Source organism: Dinoponera quadriceps, unplaced genomic scaffold, assembly GCF_001313825.1.
Source record: "Dinoponera quadriceps isolate SergipeBrazil2010 unplaced genomic scaffold, ASM131382v1 scaffold690, whole genome shotgun sequence".
Lineage (NCBI taxonomy): Eukaryota > Metazoa > Arthropoda > Insecta > Hymenoptera > Formicidae > Dinoponera > Dinoponera quadriceps.
Window position 1 is genome coordinate 492,907 of NW_014555275.1, and position 18,099 is coordinate 511,005.

Consider the following 18,099-nt stretch of genomic DNA (forward strand, 5'->3'; position numbering starts at 1 on the left):
TGAAAATTCGTCGTTTAGACAGGAATCTCCCTCAACACTTAGATTATCCAACTAATTTCGAAAGACTGTATCAATTGTATACATTGCGACTTTAGGTCCTGTGGACTGTAAGTCCATACCAAACTATTCACTGTGAAGGCCAACCCGACTCCCGATTCGCGTTTTGACTCTAAATTGTTTAGAATCTAAACGTGAATTAGTCGATCCAGTTAGTCAGCGCCTCATTGTGATTAGTCGATTAACACACGGAGTTATAAATAAAATTATTATGTATCTTATAATCTTTAATGATGTATTTCATTGTACACGTCACTAAGGATTACAACACACATAATAATTTCAGTCATAATTCCGATATGGTTCAGCATTACAAAATTTCACGCTAATTTCTATCACAATATTTTCTCCGTGCAGTTAGCAGTCAGGTCGGTCTTCACAATTTGGTAGTTGGTAGTCTGATACGAGCTTAAAGTCTACGTGACTCAAAGTCGCAACGCACGCAATTATATATACAGTCAAAATACGAGACAAACCACGTGTCTAACAAAAGGATGATGGAATCTTCTAACCTTCCGTACGTATTCCATATCTCGTATGTTATCTAATACAAGTACTCTTGAGAAACTGACATAACAACCACAATTATACGAGGATCGTTCCTCAAGATATCACGAAAAATATATGCAAATTTTATCATTGCATAATAAATCTATAATGTTCATTTTTTTTTTTTTTTTACTATATATATCTTAACACTTAGACTGTCACCTAAACATAACGGTATATACGGATATCGGTTTTAATATCTGATAATTTGAATAAATTTCATAATTTTATGAATTATTTATAGAGACATTGAATGTGAAAACATCAAAAACATCATTTATTGCTATAAATTTATTGCTATAAATGATGTTTTTGATGTTTTCACATTCAATGTCTCTATAAATAATTCATAAAATTATTAAATTTATTCAAATTATCAGATATTAAAACCGATATCCGTATATATCGTTATGTTTAGGTGACAGTCTAAGTGTTAAGATATCGGAAGCGCTTTTTGCATCGCGCTGGAAATATGTTTCGCACGAAACGCGCAACGTCCCGCCAGCTGTCGTTGTACAAATAATTATTAATTTCACGCCAGGACACGCACGGGATGCAACGGAAGATGCGAAGGTACAGCGAGGCGTAGCAAAAATCAGCACGCATCTCTAAATGAAAATATCGCACAGTTTATTTCACACATTCTCGATGGCTCTCTTTCGTCCTTCCATATCGTAAAGTACATCGTAATCCGTAGATCGTAAAGCTTCATTGTTCTATTGGGAAAATAGGGCGCGTAAGGATATTCTCTTTTTTTCTTTTAAATTTCCGAGTGATCCGAGGAGAAGAGAGATCGCGACACACGTTCTCCTTCCGATGAGTTTCACGACGCGTCGATAGAAGAATCATCTCGGAATTTGCAATCTTCAGGAGAAATCAATTTCCCTGTTTAATGGTACATGCGTTCGAAAGTTCAAGGTCGAAGCGTCGCGATCTTTCTTCTCTCAACTGCCCGCTGTATCATGTTGTTCTCGATCGAAAAACACTTCGGTGCTTCGATGTCGCAGCCTTACAGCTTAAATGCGGTATCCACACATTTTATACACACGCGGAACACGAGATAACGTAATAACGAACGATCTCGCTCGCTTCGACGCTCGCAGGAGGAAACCGTGAACGGTATGCAATCAATCAACTACGTCGTCATATACAGTCGAATAAACAGAGGTATTTGTTTATTATCTATACAAAATATGAGCGAGCCGTCGTCGGTGTCACCCGACTATACAAACGCCGTACTTTCGCGACGAAAGATTCCGAATAGAATTTCTTGTCACCCGTTCGCACGCGACCTTCGCTCACGCTGCTCTCTCTCTCTCTCTCTCTCTCTCTCTCTCTCTCTCTCTCTCTCTATGTACAAATAGGCTGCTCTTCTATTTACATGTCGGATCTATTAGATAGACTCTGTCGTACTTCCGCTTAACGTTACGTACAATTTCAATAAGCGTGTGAAGATTCCGGAGGAAAGACTAACATAAAATCATTTAAAAATACATCATTACGTAGCTACGCGCGCTTCTTACCTCCTAGTGTTATACTTAACAAGTAAACGTAACCTAAGAACGAATTTAACGATTATGTTTCGCGAAATTACAAAATCGCTGCCAACTCCTCTTCATATATTACGAAGAGGAAAAGAAAGAAAACAAAACCACATTCCCATGTAGTTTCTCAGGGAGATAACTTTCGTAAAACTTAACCGTATCCCTCCATTCGATTGAAGGATATTCTCTTTTTCTTTTTTTCCTTTAAATTTCCAAGTGATGACTTTCGTACCCATCTGTCTCTACAGACAAAGATAACAACACTCGATACGCCGCGTAAGGTGCGATTCTTCGTGCTTTTGGACCTAACCATTATCGCTAAGAAGGTACAGTTTACTCCTCAGATATATACAAAATCTACATAGGCAACGGATAAATCACCTAATATCGTACATCTCTTACACTACCGATGCCTGGCAGCGGTATTTACCTCATTTCTCAGTCGAGCAAATTAATTCAGCAAATTCACAACTTTCGATATATTTTATCTCGCTTTCTACGTTAAAAGTGGGATCAGGGCTTGTGTTATTTCGTAAGAATATCCAGAAAAATCATTCGGTCATGGTTTAAAGAAATGATGTTGCGCCGGAACAAGCTAGGAATTATGTTAAATATACACGCGAGAATTCGGGAGGTTACGATGGTTATGACTGATGAATAATAATGCTCGAGTGTCAGCAGTTTGACGGTGAATAAGCTTAGTTTTCATACGAAAATGTTTAGTAAAACTCTTGTACGCGAGAGTCCGGAGAATTATATGTGTGTGTGAGATTTCTTTACGAGATATCACATCTTTATACACCATTAATATATAATAACTGTCGATAAAAAACCATTCTTATCTCGCGAATTTTCAAACTAGAAGATAAAATACCGTAACGTCATTACATGGGAAACAGATCTTCGTTCTTCACCAACTGAATGGGAATCACGTGAAAGACGAAGACGAAAAATTATTTTTCCGTCTAATTCTGTTACAGGAATCTTTCCGTTCGTACAACCGAATTTCCAGTTCGGGTCCTCCCAGGCAAGAGGAATTCAGTCATGCTACTAGAACTGTTTTTCCCGTGTACGTATATGCAGTAAAAGTAAGCATACTTTGATTACACGGATTGTCAGTTGATTCATCGATTTATGCGGCAAGCTTTTTTTTGTCGAGAGCCAGTCTAACCTGCGCCAATTCTCGGAGAATAAATCAATAAATTAATAGCAATGCGCATCTACCTAGAATGATAAAATAATCGACGTGTTTTCCGTACTTTTAACCTCTCGATTGTAACTACAAAAATCCAAAAAATCGCGAACGCGTTTTGGTTTCTGTATCAACTGCACAATTCTGAAACAGGGAGTGTTTAAAACTTTCAATGTTTCCTTATTGTCAGGTATATTGTAACAGACAACATTTAAAAGACAGAAAGGACAGTCCTCGACGGACGCAATCTGTATACGGAGATAACGTAGTGGAAGAATTAATTGAGCAATATCATATTCAATGGCTCTACGTAGGCAGTGTTAAGAGATTCTCTTAAGCGGCATTCGACCATTCGGAAATGATAAATAAAATATAACATCCTAACAACCAACCCTCTAACAACATCGATCAATCAATATTTCCAGCAAACCACAACTACAACTATCCACAGTGCCTTATGTTATAATCTTGTAGGCTGTAACCTAAAGCCGGAGGAGAAAAAGACACACAATAGTTTTAAAATCCCGGAATAAAACCGGTTTTATTCTTCAAATTTCCGCGGCAGAAATCGAAACAAAACCGCGGAAGATTTGAAAAAGCCCCGGGTTTCTTATTTTTCTGTGAAAAAAATAAAAAAAATTGACAGAAAAATCGAGAGAAAAACCGGTTTTTTTTTAACTATACACTGGGCAAACATTTGACTGGTCGATCGCTGTCGTTAGAATCGGTTTCAAAACGCATCACCGGATTTATCATAAACGTGTAAGTAAACACGTCACGATCAATACTCACTTGCGGACAAATCTCAGAGAAGAGACCGAATATCGCACGATCGTCACACGATAAATCACGCGATGCATAACAGTCACTTAAGATATTGCGTAAAAAGGAATATTCATCGATGCATAATGATATGCTAAGCACGCTTGCTCGTTCTCCTCCCTTCATCTATTTATCTTACAAGTTAATTACATCAGACTTCAACTCTAGTTACGTCTAGAATTTGTCTTATAAGATTAGAAGAGATGACTTAGAGTGGGAAAATGGTAAAGATGAAGTTTCATGCGCTCGATCAGTTGGCTGCAATCCAACCGCTGGTTACTAGGTAATGAAGAATCCTGCTCTCTGGTTCCGACTGCGGCATGATGCTTGATCTCCTGTTACCGTTTAAATATTCCTGCAACACAGAAAGAAACATCAACATTTAGCAAGGTATGAGACAGAGTTGGGTAAGTTGATTTTACTCTTAATTAAATAAAAAAAAATATGGCCTAGAAAATTAATTTGGTTAAATGTTACCTAAACAAAAACTAGATTAAAAGTTAATATTAAATTAACTTATTAAAGTTAAGAATTAATTATGCAAAGCTATGTACATATATGTACTTTTTGCATAATTAACAGGATTCCGTACAAGAATACCAGCGCTCAAAGGCATAAAAATAATTCTGCTGGTATTATTTTTTATTTTTCTTACTTTATATTATAAGCAGTTCGCAATGATTTTAATATTGATGAATTATTGTCATTTATATATATAAAAAAAAAATAATAAGTTAAAGTTAATGTATTTTAAATTAATTAACTTAAGTTAAAAGTTACGAACTTTTCAACTTAACTTTTTACTGACTGTAACTTATTATTACCCAACTCTGGCTTGAAATCAAGAACGACGATCACGATCGAAGTTCGTCACTCACCTGCAGTAATAACGTCTTTTGTGTCAAATATTGAGTCGGTTTTAGATCAAGTTGTATACAGAGAGACTTTTCCTGCTTCGTTAATAAATGAGACGCGGCTTCCGATTCTATGTCTCGTTCTTGCGAGGGGTTTGTCGAAGTCGGATAGGATTTCCCGGAAGAAGCAGTGCCGCCGTTGTAACCTTTTTCTTGCGCAGAGCTGGTGGTGGAGTGTTGGTTGGAAGTGTTTGGATTGCTATCCGTGTCCACCGACTGATTGGCTGGAGTCGTCGTCCGATTGTGACTGGTTTGATTGGCCGCGGAGTTGCTGGGCAATTCTTGCTTTACAGTGTACTTTCGGTCGATGGAAGAGTAGCTTTTTTCTTCTTCTCTTTAGGGGCAAAAAAAACATGAAAAAATACGAGGTCAATCCCTCTGAAGTCCTCTGCCTGCACGCCACTTAATACCTAAGGGACTTCAAGATCCCAACGTGAGAAGTTCACGAATATACCTCGATAACATTATCGCAACGAGATTCGTGTAACTCAAACGGGAACTTTATACAGCAATATACAACAATAACGAAGAAGGTGTTGAAACATTTTCCGATCGATATGTGATATTGTGACATATGTAGCGATATGATTAGTATCGTACTTATATATAGGCCCTACGAAACGAGAAATGTAATATTCATGTAATTCTCGAGACGTGATCTCACCTTCTTTTTGAGGTGTGGCGATGTATTGGTGTGGACGGCCCACTGCTGCCCTAAGTGAAATGCAAACTGATACAATCTGTTCACAAATGCCTGGCAACACGCACCACAAACAATTGAATTAGTTAAAAAGAGGCAAAAGCTAGTGTATATAATATAGTTAAAAGGCACTGAACTTTTATTCTTATTGTATATATATACACAGAAGAAATGTACAAAGGCTGAGTGTGATAACAGTTACGATTCTTCTGATTAATTTTCGTCGTCATAACATTATTCTTATCGCGTCAAAACACATACTGCGTGTGATAATGTATGCATATAATGTGTGTGAAAAAACCATCACGATATTAACTATATTTCGCATGCTTGTGTAAATTATAACTTTAAAGAGACTCGTTACAACGATAACATTACAGTGCTGTTACTATGATAAATACGATAATCAGTCACAAAAAGCAATCGACTTTATTTTGTAAATTTTGGAACGCATTCCGTGTCCAATATGAGAACTTGTTATTTTAGTAAGGAAATGCACTATTTTGGATACGAGATGTGTTGCGAAACTCGTCGAGAAAAAAGTGTTATAACTTTTTTGTGACTGACCACATAAATAAGTTTGTTAGTACGAAGCATGACAATAAAAATAAAATTGCATTGTAATGTTGTACTGTTGAATTATAGCCAAGTACTTTGTTATGCGATGTAAGAGTGTAAGTAAAGCTGAGATTATACACGGGCAAATGTACACACAATAAAGAATCAAGTGCAGTCGACGGTCAAGTGTCTGCGACGTTATGTAAAAAGATATAAACAAAGCGCATATCAACTGACAACAGGTACAATAACATTGCTATATAAACCGTTCAGTATTGCTGAGTTTCTTTATATGTGTAAGGCCTATACACAGCGATATCATAGATTATAAACATACATTCCGTTTCAGCATGCGTTTAGTAAATGAATATAATGAAACATATAACCAACTTTTGATATCCGAGAACCATTCTAGCTTTTACGAATTTGTGTATATATAAGTATACGGGTCAATCCATCTCAGGTAGTACAACACAGGTTGCTCGACCATTTTTAAAAAATCTCATTTTTGGCCAGTTATTACTCCTATATGTAAATAGTTCAAAACTACCAATATGTCCTTTTTATTCGCTTCCTTTTAACAATGGCGGCCATCTGAAAACATGGACAGCAATTTTCGAGTTTACAATTACAAATACCTCAGAACAAGGAAGTGATAATTTGTAAATAAAAACCATTGATTTTGATCAAGTTTAAGCTATATTTTTAGTCTAATGTATTAATGACCCAATTTCACTTTATAATGGCGACCATTATTATAACGAGCAAACTGAAGTCTGAAATTTGAATAATATTTTTTTTTTAACACTTTGAAAGTTACCTTTTTTTCTAAATAAAATCACCTATTTTAGGTCTAAATATTTCTGGTTGGTAAAACAGAAAAAATTTAATTTTTGGCTAGAGTCAAGGTCTATATGATATTAAAAGGGGCCTTTCAACAATTACATCACGCTAAATTTGGATATTTTTACCCCCCACTCCTTTCATTACAACTTTGTTACGTAATATTTACTTCCTCCAATATTATGTAACACGAGGAATTACCTCTCCGCCACTCTGACACATAGAAAAAAATCACAACCATATTGTAGATAATTATCAGACTGTATGCTATTATCTTTCCTAAAATACATATAATTTTTAGGCATATAATATAAAATTAATTACTTTATTTTATAATTCTGATTAATAAAAGTTGTGTTTTTAGAAAAATAAACATTGAAAAATTAACATTTTAATTATTAACTATATCGAAACTTAAAAATATTCACCAAATGTAACAAAATGTGTCACGAATGCAAACAAAATGGATATAACGGATATAACCACATCCGTGCATGCATATTTATAAGTTATGTCATCTAATGTGATGTTCCATAGCCTTTATCTCCCCTCCCCCCAACCTCATAGTGTGGCATAATTAGTGAATGGCCTCTGCTTTGAATTATTGACATACAGGGGTAATAACTGAAAAATAACTAAAAAAGTAGATTTTTTATTGGACGAGCAACCAGAAAATTCATAAAGCCCATTCTACAATAGCCGTAAGAGAATGTAGCAAGACGTAAGCAGTAAGTAGTAAATTGACCAACTACAGTCGATTCTTCTTAGACCGTAGGAATCCAACTAGTCATCAATTATTACGTCTTACTGTATACTCTTACGACTATTGCAGAATGGGCTTTATTGTACCACTTGAGATGGATCGACCTATACGTAATTACATACATGTGCGTACATATACAAGTGTTACATATATACAAAGTATTGTATGTAAATATTACGTATATACAAGTGTTACGAAATAAAAATGGTCTTGTTTTGCGTGCAGTCAACGAGAGTTTTTACATATAAATAGAAATGATTACAGATTTACACTTACAGATTTTTTCTCCGCCCACTGATCCATCGTGTCGTTCTGTCTCTGAGTTTGAGCAATCACTTGCTCATAATGAGCGCACTCTTCGTGCCTTGTAATGCCGTTCTCGCGATATCGGTACAGTTCAGAGAGTCGTAAGCGCAATTCTCTTTCTCTCTCGAGATTCGTTAGGAACTGTTCGTGCTCTTGTGCCGTGTAGAACTGTGCGAATACACGCATTCTGTCCCTAAATTCCCTGTAAGTAAACGAAACGTACGTTAAAAAATGCAAAGGGAAATTTAATTATCCTCTTATCTGTCACAGGGCGCCGAGAGAGAAATGTGTAAAGAAAGATGTAAGATCGATACATAAAACGTACTTTTCTTCCTTTGTTCGTTTCTTCTTCACCCCTTTGTCTTTCCTGGACGACGCGAAGAATGTCGACACAAGCTGATAATCCCTCACGACGCGTTTTCGTCTGGCTCTCTCTCGCAAATTATTAGTGTACATGTCAACTTGTGCTAGTTTAAGCGCGATATCAAGATCATCATCCTCGGCGGGATTCAGAAATAACGAAGAAACAAGAGATTCAGCTTCGTGGTTGTAATCCTAAAAGAGAAAGAAAAAAAAGGATTGATAATTAATTATTCCTAAATCATATATCCTGAAAAATGTCAAATCTTCAAGATATTTCTATGTTTATTACCCTTTCAAAGTCATCCCGTTGCGGCATGTAGCCCAATTGGGCGGCTTCATCCGGAGTGATATCTAACGGTGGTAATTTTGATGTGAGATCTGGTGACAGAGGCCCATGATCAGATTTTGTCTGATCTGTGAGATTTGGTACATAGCTCTCCGTTGGTGGCCAAGTGTGCTTCCCAATATTACCGTTAAGATATCTAGCAATGTATTCTTCTTTTGCCTCTGAAATTACAAAGTGAGTCGTTAGTGTAACAGTAAAAGTAAATACATGTTTATAGGTGTTGAAAAGTAACTAGTTACTTTCTTTAATTAATAAAGAATAACGCGGAATTACTTTCAAAACATAATCCTTTCTCAAGCCAACATTTTATTTACTTTTATTTCATCAATTTTATACATGACACATAAAGAAAGAAATCTGTTAAAATTACCTTCTGGTGTACGTGTTTCGATATGCTTACTAATGTCTTCCCAATTTCCAAATCCAAATTGTTCAATAGCATCCAGAAGCCTAAGCTGTTCCTTAGCAGTCCAATTCCCACGGCCGTTAAATATACTGATAGTACCAGTGTCCTAAATTTACATAAGTATATGTTAACGTATTTTGCAATATTTTTGCAAAGTGTGCATTGCCAAAATAAAATTCTTTTCATAGATAAAATTAAATAAAAATTTGTACACATACCATACATACCATAAATTGATAGGCATGATTATTTTTGTGTTGACCAATTTCAGCACCAGAAGAAAAACACTGTAAATAATGTACATAGTTGACACAATCATGTTATTAGCATTAATAACATTTATAAAAATAAGTTCAAAGTTTCATATGTCTTCAATATTCATTAAGATATGATACTATACATATTCGATTATTCAGATAGCGAATAAATGTGTCACATTTTAAACAGTGAAACAGACATATTTGAGACAATCTAGATTTCTTTCAAAAATATTTTTTAAATACAATTTAAGGCTCTTAGCTACTCGTTATAATTGTTCTTGTTTAATGATGTCAGAAGCAAGAAAACATGCCAAGAATTCTTGCGTCATTAACGACAATTTTGATATTTCTGACGATCATCACAAGGATAATTATAGCAAGTAGTCAGGAACTTTAATGACATAACTTGAAACGATTATATGTATTTCTAAAATAATTAATAATTTTGAATTTTATAATTAATTTCAACAGTTTCTTTTGGTTTATGTTTATTTTTTTATTTAATTTTAATTCAAATTCGAATCCGATTTTGAATCTGAATCTCTCAATACAGTCTGAACTTGGATCCGAATTGTGTGGTTTGAGTTTTCGGATCGGAACTGATCGAAAAATAAATAAATATAAGTCAGATATCCGGATTTCCTCTGATCTTCTATTCTCTACTTCATATCATTAATTGCAAACAAAATGTAAACAATGTTGGGCTGCAAACCTCGAAAGAATCCATTAGTATCGCTATTCACAGTATGCCGATGCGTCCACGTGTGTCGCACCGATTAGTGGCTTCATTCACAGGTTTGCAGATGGAAGGATGAAGGGGAAAGAGTGGCACGAGATGTGGGAAGAAAAGAAGGGGAGCAAGAAAAATGGTAGGGACATGAAAACCTTACGCGTATCTTTCGAGAAGCGCGAGCCTCTCCCAGGAAGTACGGAGGAACAATGAATGAGGAAAGAGCGGAGGAACGATCGGAGAGGGAGAGGAGATGAGAGAGAGAGAGAGAGAGAGACGAGGTGCGGGACGAAGGGAGACGAAAAGATGGCGGAGAACGGTGACACGTGATATCGCACGGCCATTCCGCGTTCAAATAACGAATTACCTGCAGGCAGAGTTCGAATTCGATGCACTCGATGCATTTGACACGCAGGCCCGCGATGTCCTCCTGACAATAGGTGCAGTTGTACTTCGCGTACAAATCTGAAAGTAATACGTGGGCCATGACGCATGCAGTAACGACGGTCGCAGAGTATAGCGTCGCAAATACGTACCCGCCATTGTCTCGCAGGATTCTTCCAGAACGATCTGGTTGACGTCAGCACATAACAGCTCTCAGCCTTGAGATCGCGTATCACGAGGCGCCGAACAGCGCCGTCGTTCTCATGTTCTCCGCGGTTTAACGCGAAAACGCGGGAGAGAATCGCAAGGTCTCCCCTGCGAGACGCTCGTCGCAACCCGTAGGCGTGTGAACCGAATGAACAACGGCGCCGAGAAAAAATCTTGTTTACGACTGTTACGTCGCGTCGCAAACGCGCGTGCGCCCGGGGTGCATATAGGGTCCCTATGGGGGTGCGTTCCAAAATCCAATCTCAGCCGGTAGAGTACTTAATTGACCAGTCATGACAAGAGTGCAAAGAGCCCTTTGTTATGATTGGTTAATTGGTACACCATCCGTCGAGTAAGCCCCGGTCTATAATAAGTGTTTTAAGCCTTAAGAAATTGACCAATCACAGTCGAATGCGAAGAAAATAATCGACTGTGATTGGCCAATTTCTTAAGGCTTAAAATATTATTATAGACCGGGGTTAAAAGTTTGGAACCGGATACTTCGGGTGCGTTCCACATTCGCGAGCTTAGGCCGAATTTATAATGTCCAATCATTTTGGTCAATTGGTTAAATTGATTAATGTGTTGGACATCTGGAAACTCGTTGCGAGTTTCAAATAGAATTTATCCTTAATATTCGATTCTTCTTTCTCGGATTGCAAGATTGATTGTCCTCTCGATAATAATCGAAATCGATTAGTCCTCGCGTCGATGATGGGTGCGTGCAGAATTCTCTCTGACGGGAAGTATATTCCACACAACTCACTGTTTAATGTTGTTTTTCTATTGGCTAGTTCGAGCAGCTCACTGCACCCCGATTGGTCAGTTCTCTTGGCGGCGCTACGTTTCCTTTACATTTCGTTCATTTGAATATTTGACTCGAGATGTTTATTTGCTTAGCAACTATCAAAATAATAAGATCATTTTTCGGTGACGATGCGAAATTGACTTGAGCTAAGAGCACGCTAAATTATTGTCACGATCATGTCAGGAATTTTGAACATATTTTTCATAAGGAATATACATAAGGTAACATAATAAATTATTCAGAAATTGAATAGTCACAACATACAATCTCGTATTTTTCCAAGCCTATTTTTCAAAATATTTAATCATGAATTTTGTTTAAAGAATTTCGTAATAAAGAAGCGACAAATTATTTGGGCGCAACGCAAATTTAATACATACCTTGCGAATATCTAGTTTCAAAAACAAAATTTTGAAATTTTTAACTCCAGACGCGACATGTTTGCAATACTTCGTCATTACAAAGGTTATTCAGCACGAACCAGTCGCTTCTAACTTGTGACAAAGAACTTCGAAAATTTAAATTGAAGCAAGAGAGAATGCAGGTACGCCTGATTCGAAATAACTTTTACAAAATTCTTCCTAACTATTATAGTTTACAACATCGTTTATTTTGTTAGTGTGACAACAAGCTTCCGGTCTATTTGAAGGGCGGCGTGCGCGATAGAATATTATATAGTATCACGCTTGCTTTTTCTTAGTACGATTGAATCAATCCGCAGCATAAAAGAATTTGTAAAAAAATAGTACATACACACACATACCTTTAATCGTGTGTCTGAAATATATGTCGAGATTTTGGCAAATGTACTCTGTGGGAATAAACTTATCAACTTTAATATTAAACAACTTCATTTTATGTGTAAAATATCAATACATCGTATAATTGTGCATACACACACGGCTACACACGCACACCCATTTGTGCATACGTGTGTATTAACATTCACCATCTTCTTGAGCTGCGGAAGAGATTTTGTAAGGCACTCGGTTGCTCTGCAGATACCAATATGGAAATCAATCGATTGTCCACTTAAGATTGCATGCTAATTCTTGCAGAAAAAGTAGCATTTTACAACTGGATAATTGGCTTGTCGCAAGCATGATGAAACATTTAGTATAATCTGACAGGATAGAGATTGAAACGTTCTTCAAGCGGTAATCTAAATGCAAAAGTTGATTTGGAAAGACAATATCAAACTGTATGAGTTACACTGCTCTGTAACTCGTCCGTGTGTATGTAAGCATGTTTGTGTTCATTATTGCACTCGAGATGATCGCGGAAATATGTCTCACGTAGACGCAGGAGAAGTAAATCTTACGCTTTCCGTGTTGGTAATGCGCGAGCAAATATGAAAAAACACACCGTTCTCGATATCACAGAAAAACGTATTTACATGTGTCACGACTGTACAATTGTTCCAGATTAGAAACAACGTTTACTCGCTCCGATTATTTTTCGTATTTTTCTGTGAACTTCCTCTCCTCGACGCGAGGTCCATTTTACTGACGTTACTTAAGATCTTATCGTCGTCATGTTGTTGAGAATTCATTAAAACCTCTTCGGCACTTACCGGTGCACTGGTGTCTTTGTTTGCGTTAGAGACCGCGTTGAGATCATGTTTCGGCCTGCTTACTGCGACACTCTCTTGTCTGCCTTTTGGCTTTGTTCTAAAAATTCTGGTTTTTTTCGCATGATTTGTTTGCAATGGATTCTCTGAAGTGCGATCATCTTTGTTGTCACGTAGGTCGGTTGCCTGCTCAGGCAACAATGTCTTTCTTCTTCGCAGCATCAAGCTCTTTAAGGCTTCGTTGAACTGCAGCAACGTTTCAGCAATTGGTCGCTCCATATATTTAGCCGCGATGTCATCGAACTGGTCATCCTCCTCCGAAGTCAATTCGTGCTTAATATACTTGAATTGATCTATTATTTCCTTCAGACTTTCCCTGGGATCTTTCACCAATAGTTGATCTTCGCTTTCTGCGACGCGATCGACGGCTTCCCTGTTCCTTTCTATCACGTCGCTTTTAATACGATTCACATCGCTCGTGTCGGACACCTTTGAATCCGCGTCATCGTACACAAAATCCCTCTCAAATTCTTTAAATTGATTTATTATGTTTCTTATGCTCTCCCTTACATTCGTTGGTTTCGGTAATTTAACGTTCTCTTTGTCGCCCACTTCTACAATTTCTTCTACAATTTCTGGAATCTTAGGCGATTCCGTGTCAACTTCATCCTGTGCCTTTGCAATCTCTTCCATCGCGATTTCCATGGATTCATTTTCTCGTTCCACGGTCGTATCTTCCTCATCCGTGACTGGCTCCAAATCAGGCTCCATCGTCTGGATTTTATCTGCCTTCTGTGTAATATTCTTCGCTTTATTGATCAATTTCTGTTTATTGACTGTATCTTCATCTCCCACAACTCCTCTCGTAATCTTCACTCTTTCTCTTATCGGTGTTGGTTTATCATTCAAGAATGATGCTTCCTTCGGTTCTTGTTTTAACATTTTTATTTTCTTTGGTAGTTCTCCTGTCGCTACCATTTCTTTCTTCATCACCGGTTTTATCGGATGTTCCGTGTTCTTTTGCTCATCCTTGATTTCTCTCTTTTGCTTCACTTCTTGCATCTTCTCTTGGATGATCTTTTTGACCGATTCCTTAATGCTTTCTTGGCGTAGATTCAAGTTGTTCTTATGTCTCCCCCTAATAACTTTGCCTTCTCCGAATTTCGGTTTTACTTCCTCGTTAGATTTGGCGTCATCATCAATGTTGGATACATTTTCGAAATCTTGTAAATCAGAATCTTCCTCTCTTTCCTTATCTTTTAAATTTGGCAATAATCTATTTGCATTTTCAATTTGAACATTTTCCAGGGATGTTATACTATCGTCTGTAAGATCACTATTTTTCTTTGCTTCTTCTTCTTCTTCTTCTTCGATATTATCACTTGTTTCTACAATATGTTCAACTTCAATATCTGAAGCATTTTGTTCGTCAATTTCCTCCGGACTTACAAATTCGTCTGGTGACTCGACAATGTCGTCAAATATTGGATTCGCCCCTGTCATCGTTTCATGCGACGTATTTAATTCTACTTCCTCCTCTTTGTCATCTGTGCCATCTATCTGTTGTAGAAAATCTTTCGAAGAAACTCGTGATCTCGCTTTGTCAGGATCGTACTTGATATTCGTTTTTCTCTTGATAATAAATATGGTAGGCCTCGTTTTAATTCTAATAGGTGGCAACATGTGGTAATTAAACGCTATATGCGAGAATCCATCGACGGAGTCAACAATGTCGTGAGTTTTGAGGTAGGGCTTTATATTTGGTGAATACTTGCTCTTCGCCTCCATCAAGAGATGAGTGAACTGCAGCATTTCAGGATCGTCGACGGTCATGTTCTCTTGTTTCGAGTAACTGTATAACACATCGTTATTTTCCCATCAGCAGGGGGTATCACACAGAAATGGATTGAAATAAATTCAAAGATCTAATCACATCTAATCATTGTCTTCATGCTTTCTCATCACAGATTAAATCATACGTAGCAGCGATCGAAGAGACTTACGAAGGTAACTTACGTCCAAGAAGCGTTGGTTTGCGTAAATCTCGAGACTCCTGTTTGCGCAGTCAGCACGTCGATGTGCACGTGCACCGGCTCGATCGAGTCTCTCTCGAGTCGGTGGATTCTAGCGATCGCCGCACCTCCTGGGTAATTCGAGCCAGCCACGCACAACAGAAACATGGAGAACAGAGTGTTTAGTGCGAGATGGCCCGGGATTACCAGCGCTAAAAAACCATTCCACGTTGTTTTTGCTCTGTTTTCCCATCTAGTTCCCAACGAGAAACAATTTTTGCATTACATGCAACTACCAGGACTTTTGTGGTACGATTCAACTCGATACAGAGAGGAATGTACTCACATTCTGTGGCAAGCGGCAGCGGCGGCGACGTTCAGCAGTGGGAACACATATATGATGAATCTCAATTCCTTGTGCGGCAAGAATGAGAATAATATCACGAATGCGATAGCTGGAACGGTGAGCATGCGCACCCTAGTATCCAAGAACATTCCTAAGGGAATCAAGAGATACGAGAGCCCTAGGCCCCTCGGTAGCGCCGAGTAGAAGTACCATAAAAATGGCGATGTCTATACTTAGATGTCAAGTTCATTTACACTCGCATAAACGTGCTCCCGACGTTACTACCCAAAATGTGTAACAAATGAGGACAATTTGGCGCGTATTTGGAAAGGATACACCCCATTCGCTGCTCTTATTAAGTACAGCATTGAAGTAAAACACCTCGCCTTCTGGCCATACTAAACGTCTCCAGAATATCGAATCCGCGACAACAGTAAGCGCTAGGAACAATACACCAGCTGGAACCGCAATTTTAAGCACTCTAAAAATTATTATTATTATGAAGCATTATCTTACGGTAAACGGAATAACTTAGGGGAGAGCATTACAACTTAAAGCCACTTGGAGAATTAATCGTTCGCCCGGGATCGCGGAAATTGAGGACAACGATTTGTACGTTAATCTGATACACATAGTGAAGCTTACAAATTTGTGTAGTTTTGCAGAAGGCCCCATGATGATTCTAATCCCTTCTGTTTGTAATTTTACAGCCATATTAGGAATCAATGGTCCGTGATATAAATACCTTGATATTGAAAGTTTCAGGTAGGCTATATCGTACAAAAGGAATATTCCCAACAGTATAGCGAGTTCAGCTCTGAATATTATTATCGCTGCAGCTGACGACCAGATAAATACCCCATGACTCTGTCTCAACCATCCAAATAAGGCCAGCAATACTGTTAATAATCATGTTTCGTTAGCTCCGTTATTTCAGAAACTACATTTCACTACAATAACGCGTAAACATAGACTCGTTCTCTCTTCCTCTCATAAAAAAGACGCGACAGAATTTTGGCTTTACGTTACCTAAAGGCATAGCCATTATATTTGGCAGCGGACGACTGAGATAGTACATAAAGTGGTATTGTGTCACAGTTATAGCGATAAACCATTTTGTAAACTGCAGGCCAAAGATATTTTGCAAAGCTCTTCTGTATAGCTTCAACGTAATTATCACCAATAATCCCAAAGTTGCTCTCACTGAAACACCATGTTATTCATTACTTACAAAGGCACGACGTAGAATTGTCGTATATTCTCCAAAATTATCAAACTTACCTACATACTGAGCAAAAAATTTGTTGAGCTTTAGGTAATTAATAGTTGCCACTAGCGGTGAAGCGATACCGGACACTATAATGGGTCCCAGAAAAGAACGTGGCACGACTCCAGGAAACTCATGGTGATCGTACTATCGGAGGGAAAATGCAATTTATTAGTTCCATTATTCAAGCTCGTTTCTTTCCTCATTAATTATCCCACCTCACGGACATATTATACGGGCGCTTTAAGCAAAACGTAATAATAATAATAATAATAAAGCGGGAAGAGTGAGCGATACGAAGCGAAAAGCGAAAAAATTCGAGAGACACATCTAACCGTGCCGTTATCGCATAAAAATGATTAGGTGCGGCATCAGCTGATCGAGGATTTATAAATACGCGCATCTGGTGCTAAATATAAGACGACACTTTTTGCGCGTGTCGGCTCGATCGCAATTCCGCTGCCAGCCGAATGATGACGAACGTCGAACTTAAATACGACTTTTGCGCTCGTGGATCGTTCAACGTTTCAGTCATTATTACCTCCGTAAGATTCAAGCCGTGGTAGAGGAGGTCGTGCATAGCCTGCATGTTGAAGCTTTCCTCGACTTTCGTGAACGGACAATACAACAGGTGCACCGCCGACACGAAGATAATCAGCTGATCCATGCTCGTCGATCCGCGTTTACACCGGACATACGTTCCTCGTTAAATTTCCCGACTTTGTCATTATAAGCCGATCGGAAGCCCTTCGCGAAGAAACGTGCTATCGCACGGCCGATACCGCATATACTGCGGCAAATTGGTATCTCGGGTGTGTGTGTGTGTGTATGTGTGTTCGCTGTTGTGTGCACGGAGCGCCGACTTTCCAGCGCATGTGCGACGCACGTTGCTTCATCCCAGTGACGTAACTAGTTCGAATAGGAGGAAAGGCGCCGTTGTTTGAACATGTTTGGGGAAATCGATGGAGCATGGCGAAATACATTCGAGTTTCAACCGTCCGGTGTTGAGCGCATTTTTTACCCTGACTTTGAACATTTCCCAGCAATATTCAGTTGATCCTCTTTTGATGAAAATATCGAGGAATTCTATTTTTTCATCTTTTTAGAAAAAAAGTTAATTTATCTGACAAAAATCTCACAAGTGTCACAATT

At 38.1% G+C, this 18,099-nt stretch overlaps 2 protein-coding genes across 7 annotated transcripts; both read right to left on the reverse strand.

The window, feature by feature from the left end:
- Window positions 1-1,215: 1,215 nt before the first annotated feature.
- LOC106743752 (transcriptional adapter 2B) lies at window positions 1,216-10,979 on the reverse strand. Of its 4 annotated transcripts, XM_014617924.1 has the most exons (10): window positions 10,890-10,979; window positions 10,721-10,818; window positions 9,591-9,650; window positions 9,328-9,469; window positions 8,901-9,118; window positions 8,574-8,803; window positions 8,219-8,450; window positions 5,743-5,792; window positions 5,043-5,412; window positions 1,216-4,519 (listed from the first exon to the last, which is right to left on the reverse strand). In XM_014617924.1, the coding sequence occupies exons 1-10, from the start codon at window positions 10,894-10,896 to the stop codon at window positions 4,415-4,417; spliced, it is 1,512 nt and encodes a 503-aa protein (XP_014473410.1). In that variant the 5' UTR covers window positions 10,897-10,979; the 3' UTR covers window positions 1,216-4,414. The 4 variants fall into 4 exon arrangements, with proteins under 4 accessions (XP_014473410.1, XP_014473412.1, XP_014473411.1 ...); XM_014617926.1 differs by lacking the exons at window positions 10,721-10,818; window positions 10,890-10,979 and adding an exon at window positions 10,336-10,563; XM_014617925.1 differs by lacking the exons at window positions 10,721-10,818; window positions 10,890-10,979 and adding an exon at window positions 10,336-10,563 and having other exon boundaries at window positions 9,582-9,650.
- A 1,593-nt stretch (window positions 10,980-12,572) lies between these two features.
- LOC106743760 (probable Dol-P-Man:Man(7)GlcNAc(2)-PP-Dol alpha-1,6-mannosyltransferase) lies at window positions 12,573-17,763 on the reverse strand. 3 transcript variants are annotated; one of them, XM_014617951.1, is made up of 8 exons: window positions 17,489-17,763; window positions 16,962-17,094; window positions 16,710-16,883; window positions 16,426-16,579; window positions 16,017-16,161; window positions 15,681-15,907; window positions 15,339-15,587; window positions 12,573-15,174 (listed from the first exon to the last, which is right to left on the reverse strand). In XM_014617951.1, the coding sequence occupies exons 1-8, from the start codon at window positions 17,612-17,614 to the stop codon at window positions 13,191-13,193; spliced, it is 3,192 nt and encodes a 1,063-aa protein (XP_014473437.1). In that variant the 5' UTR covers window positions 17,615-17,763; the 3' UTR covers window positions 12,573-13,190. The 3 variants fall into 3 exon arrangements, with proteins under 3 accessions (XP_014473437.1, XP_014473439.1, XP_014473438.1); XM_014617953.1 differs by lacking the exon at window positions 17,489-17,763 and adding an exon at window positions 17,283-17,329 and having other exon boundaries at window positions 16,966-17,094; XM_014617952.1 differs by lacking the exon at window positions 17,489-17,763 and adding an exon at window positions 17,166-17,276 and having other exon boundaries at window positions 16,966-17,094.
- Between the last annotated feature and the right edge of the window lie 336 nt (window positions 17,764-18,099).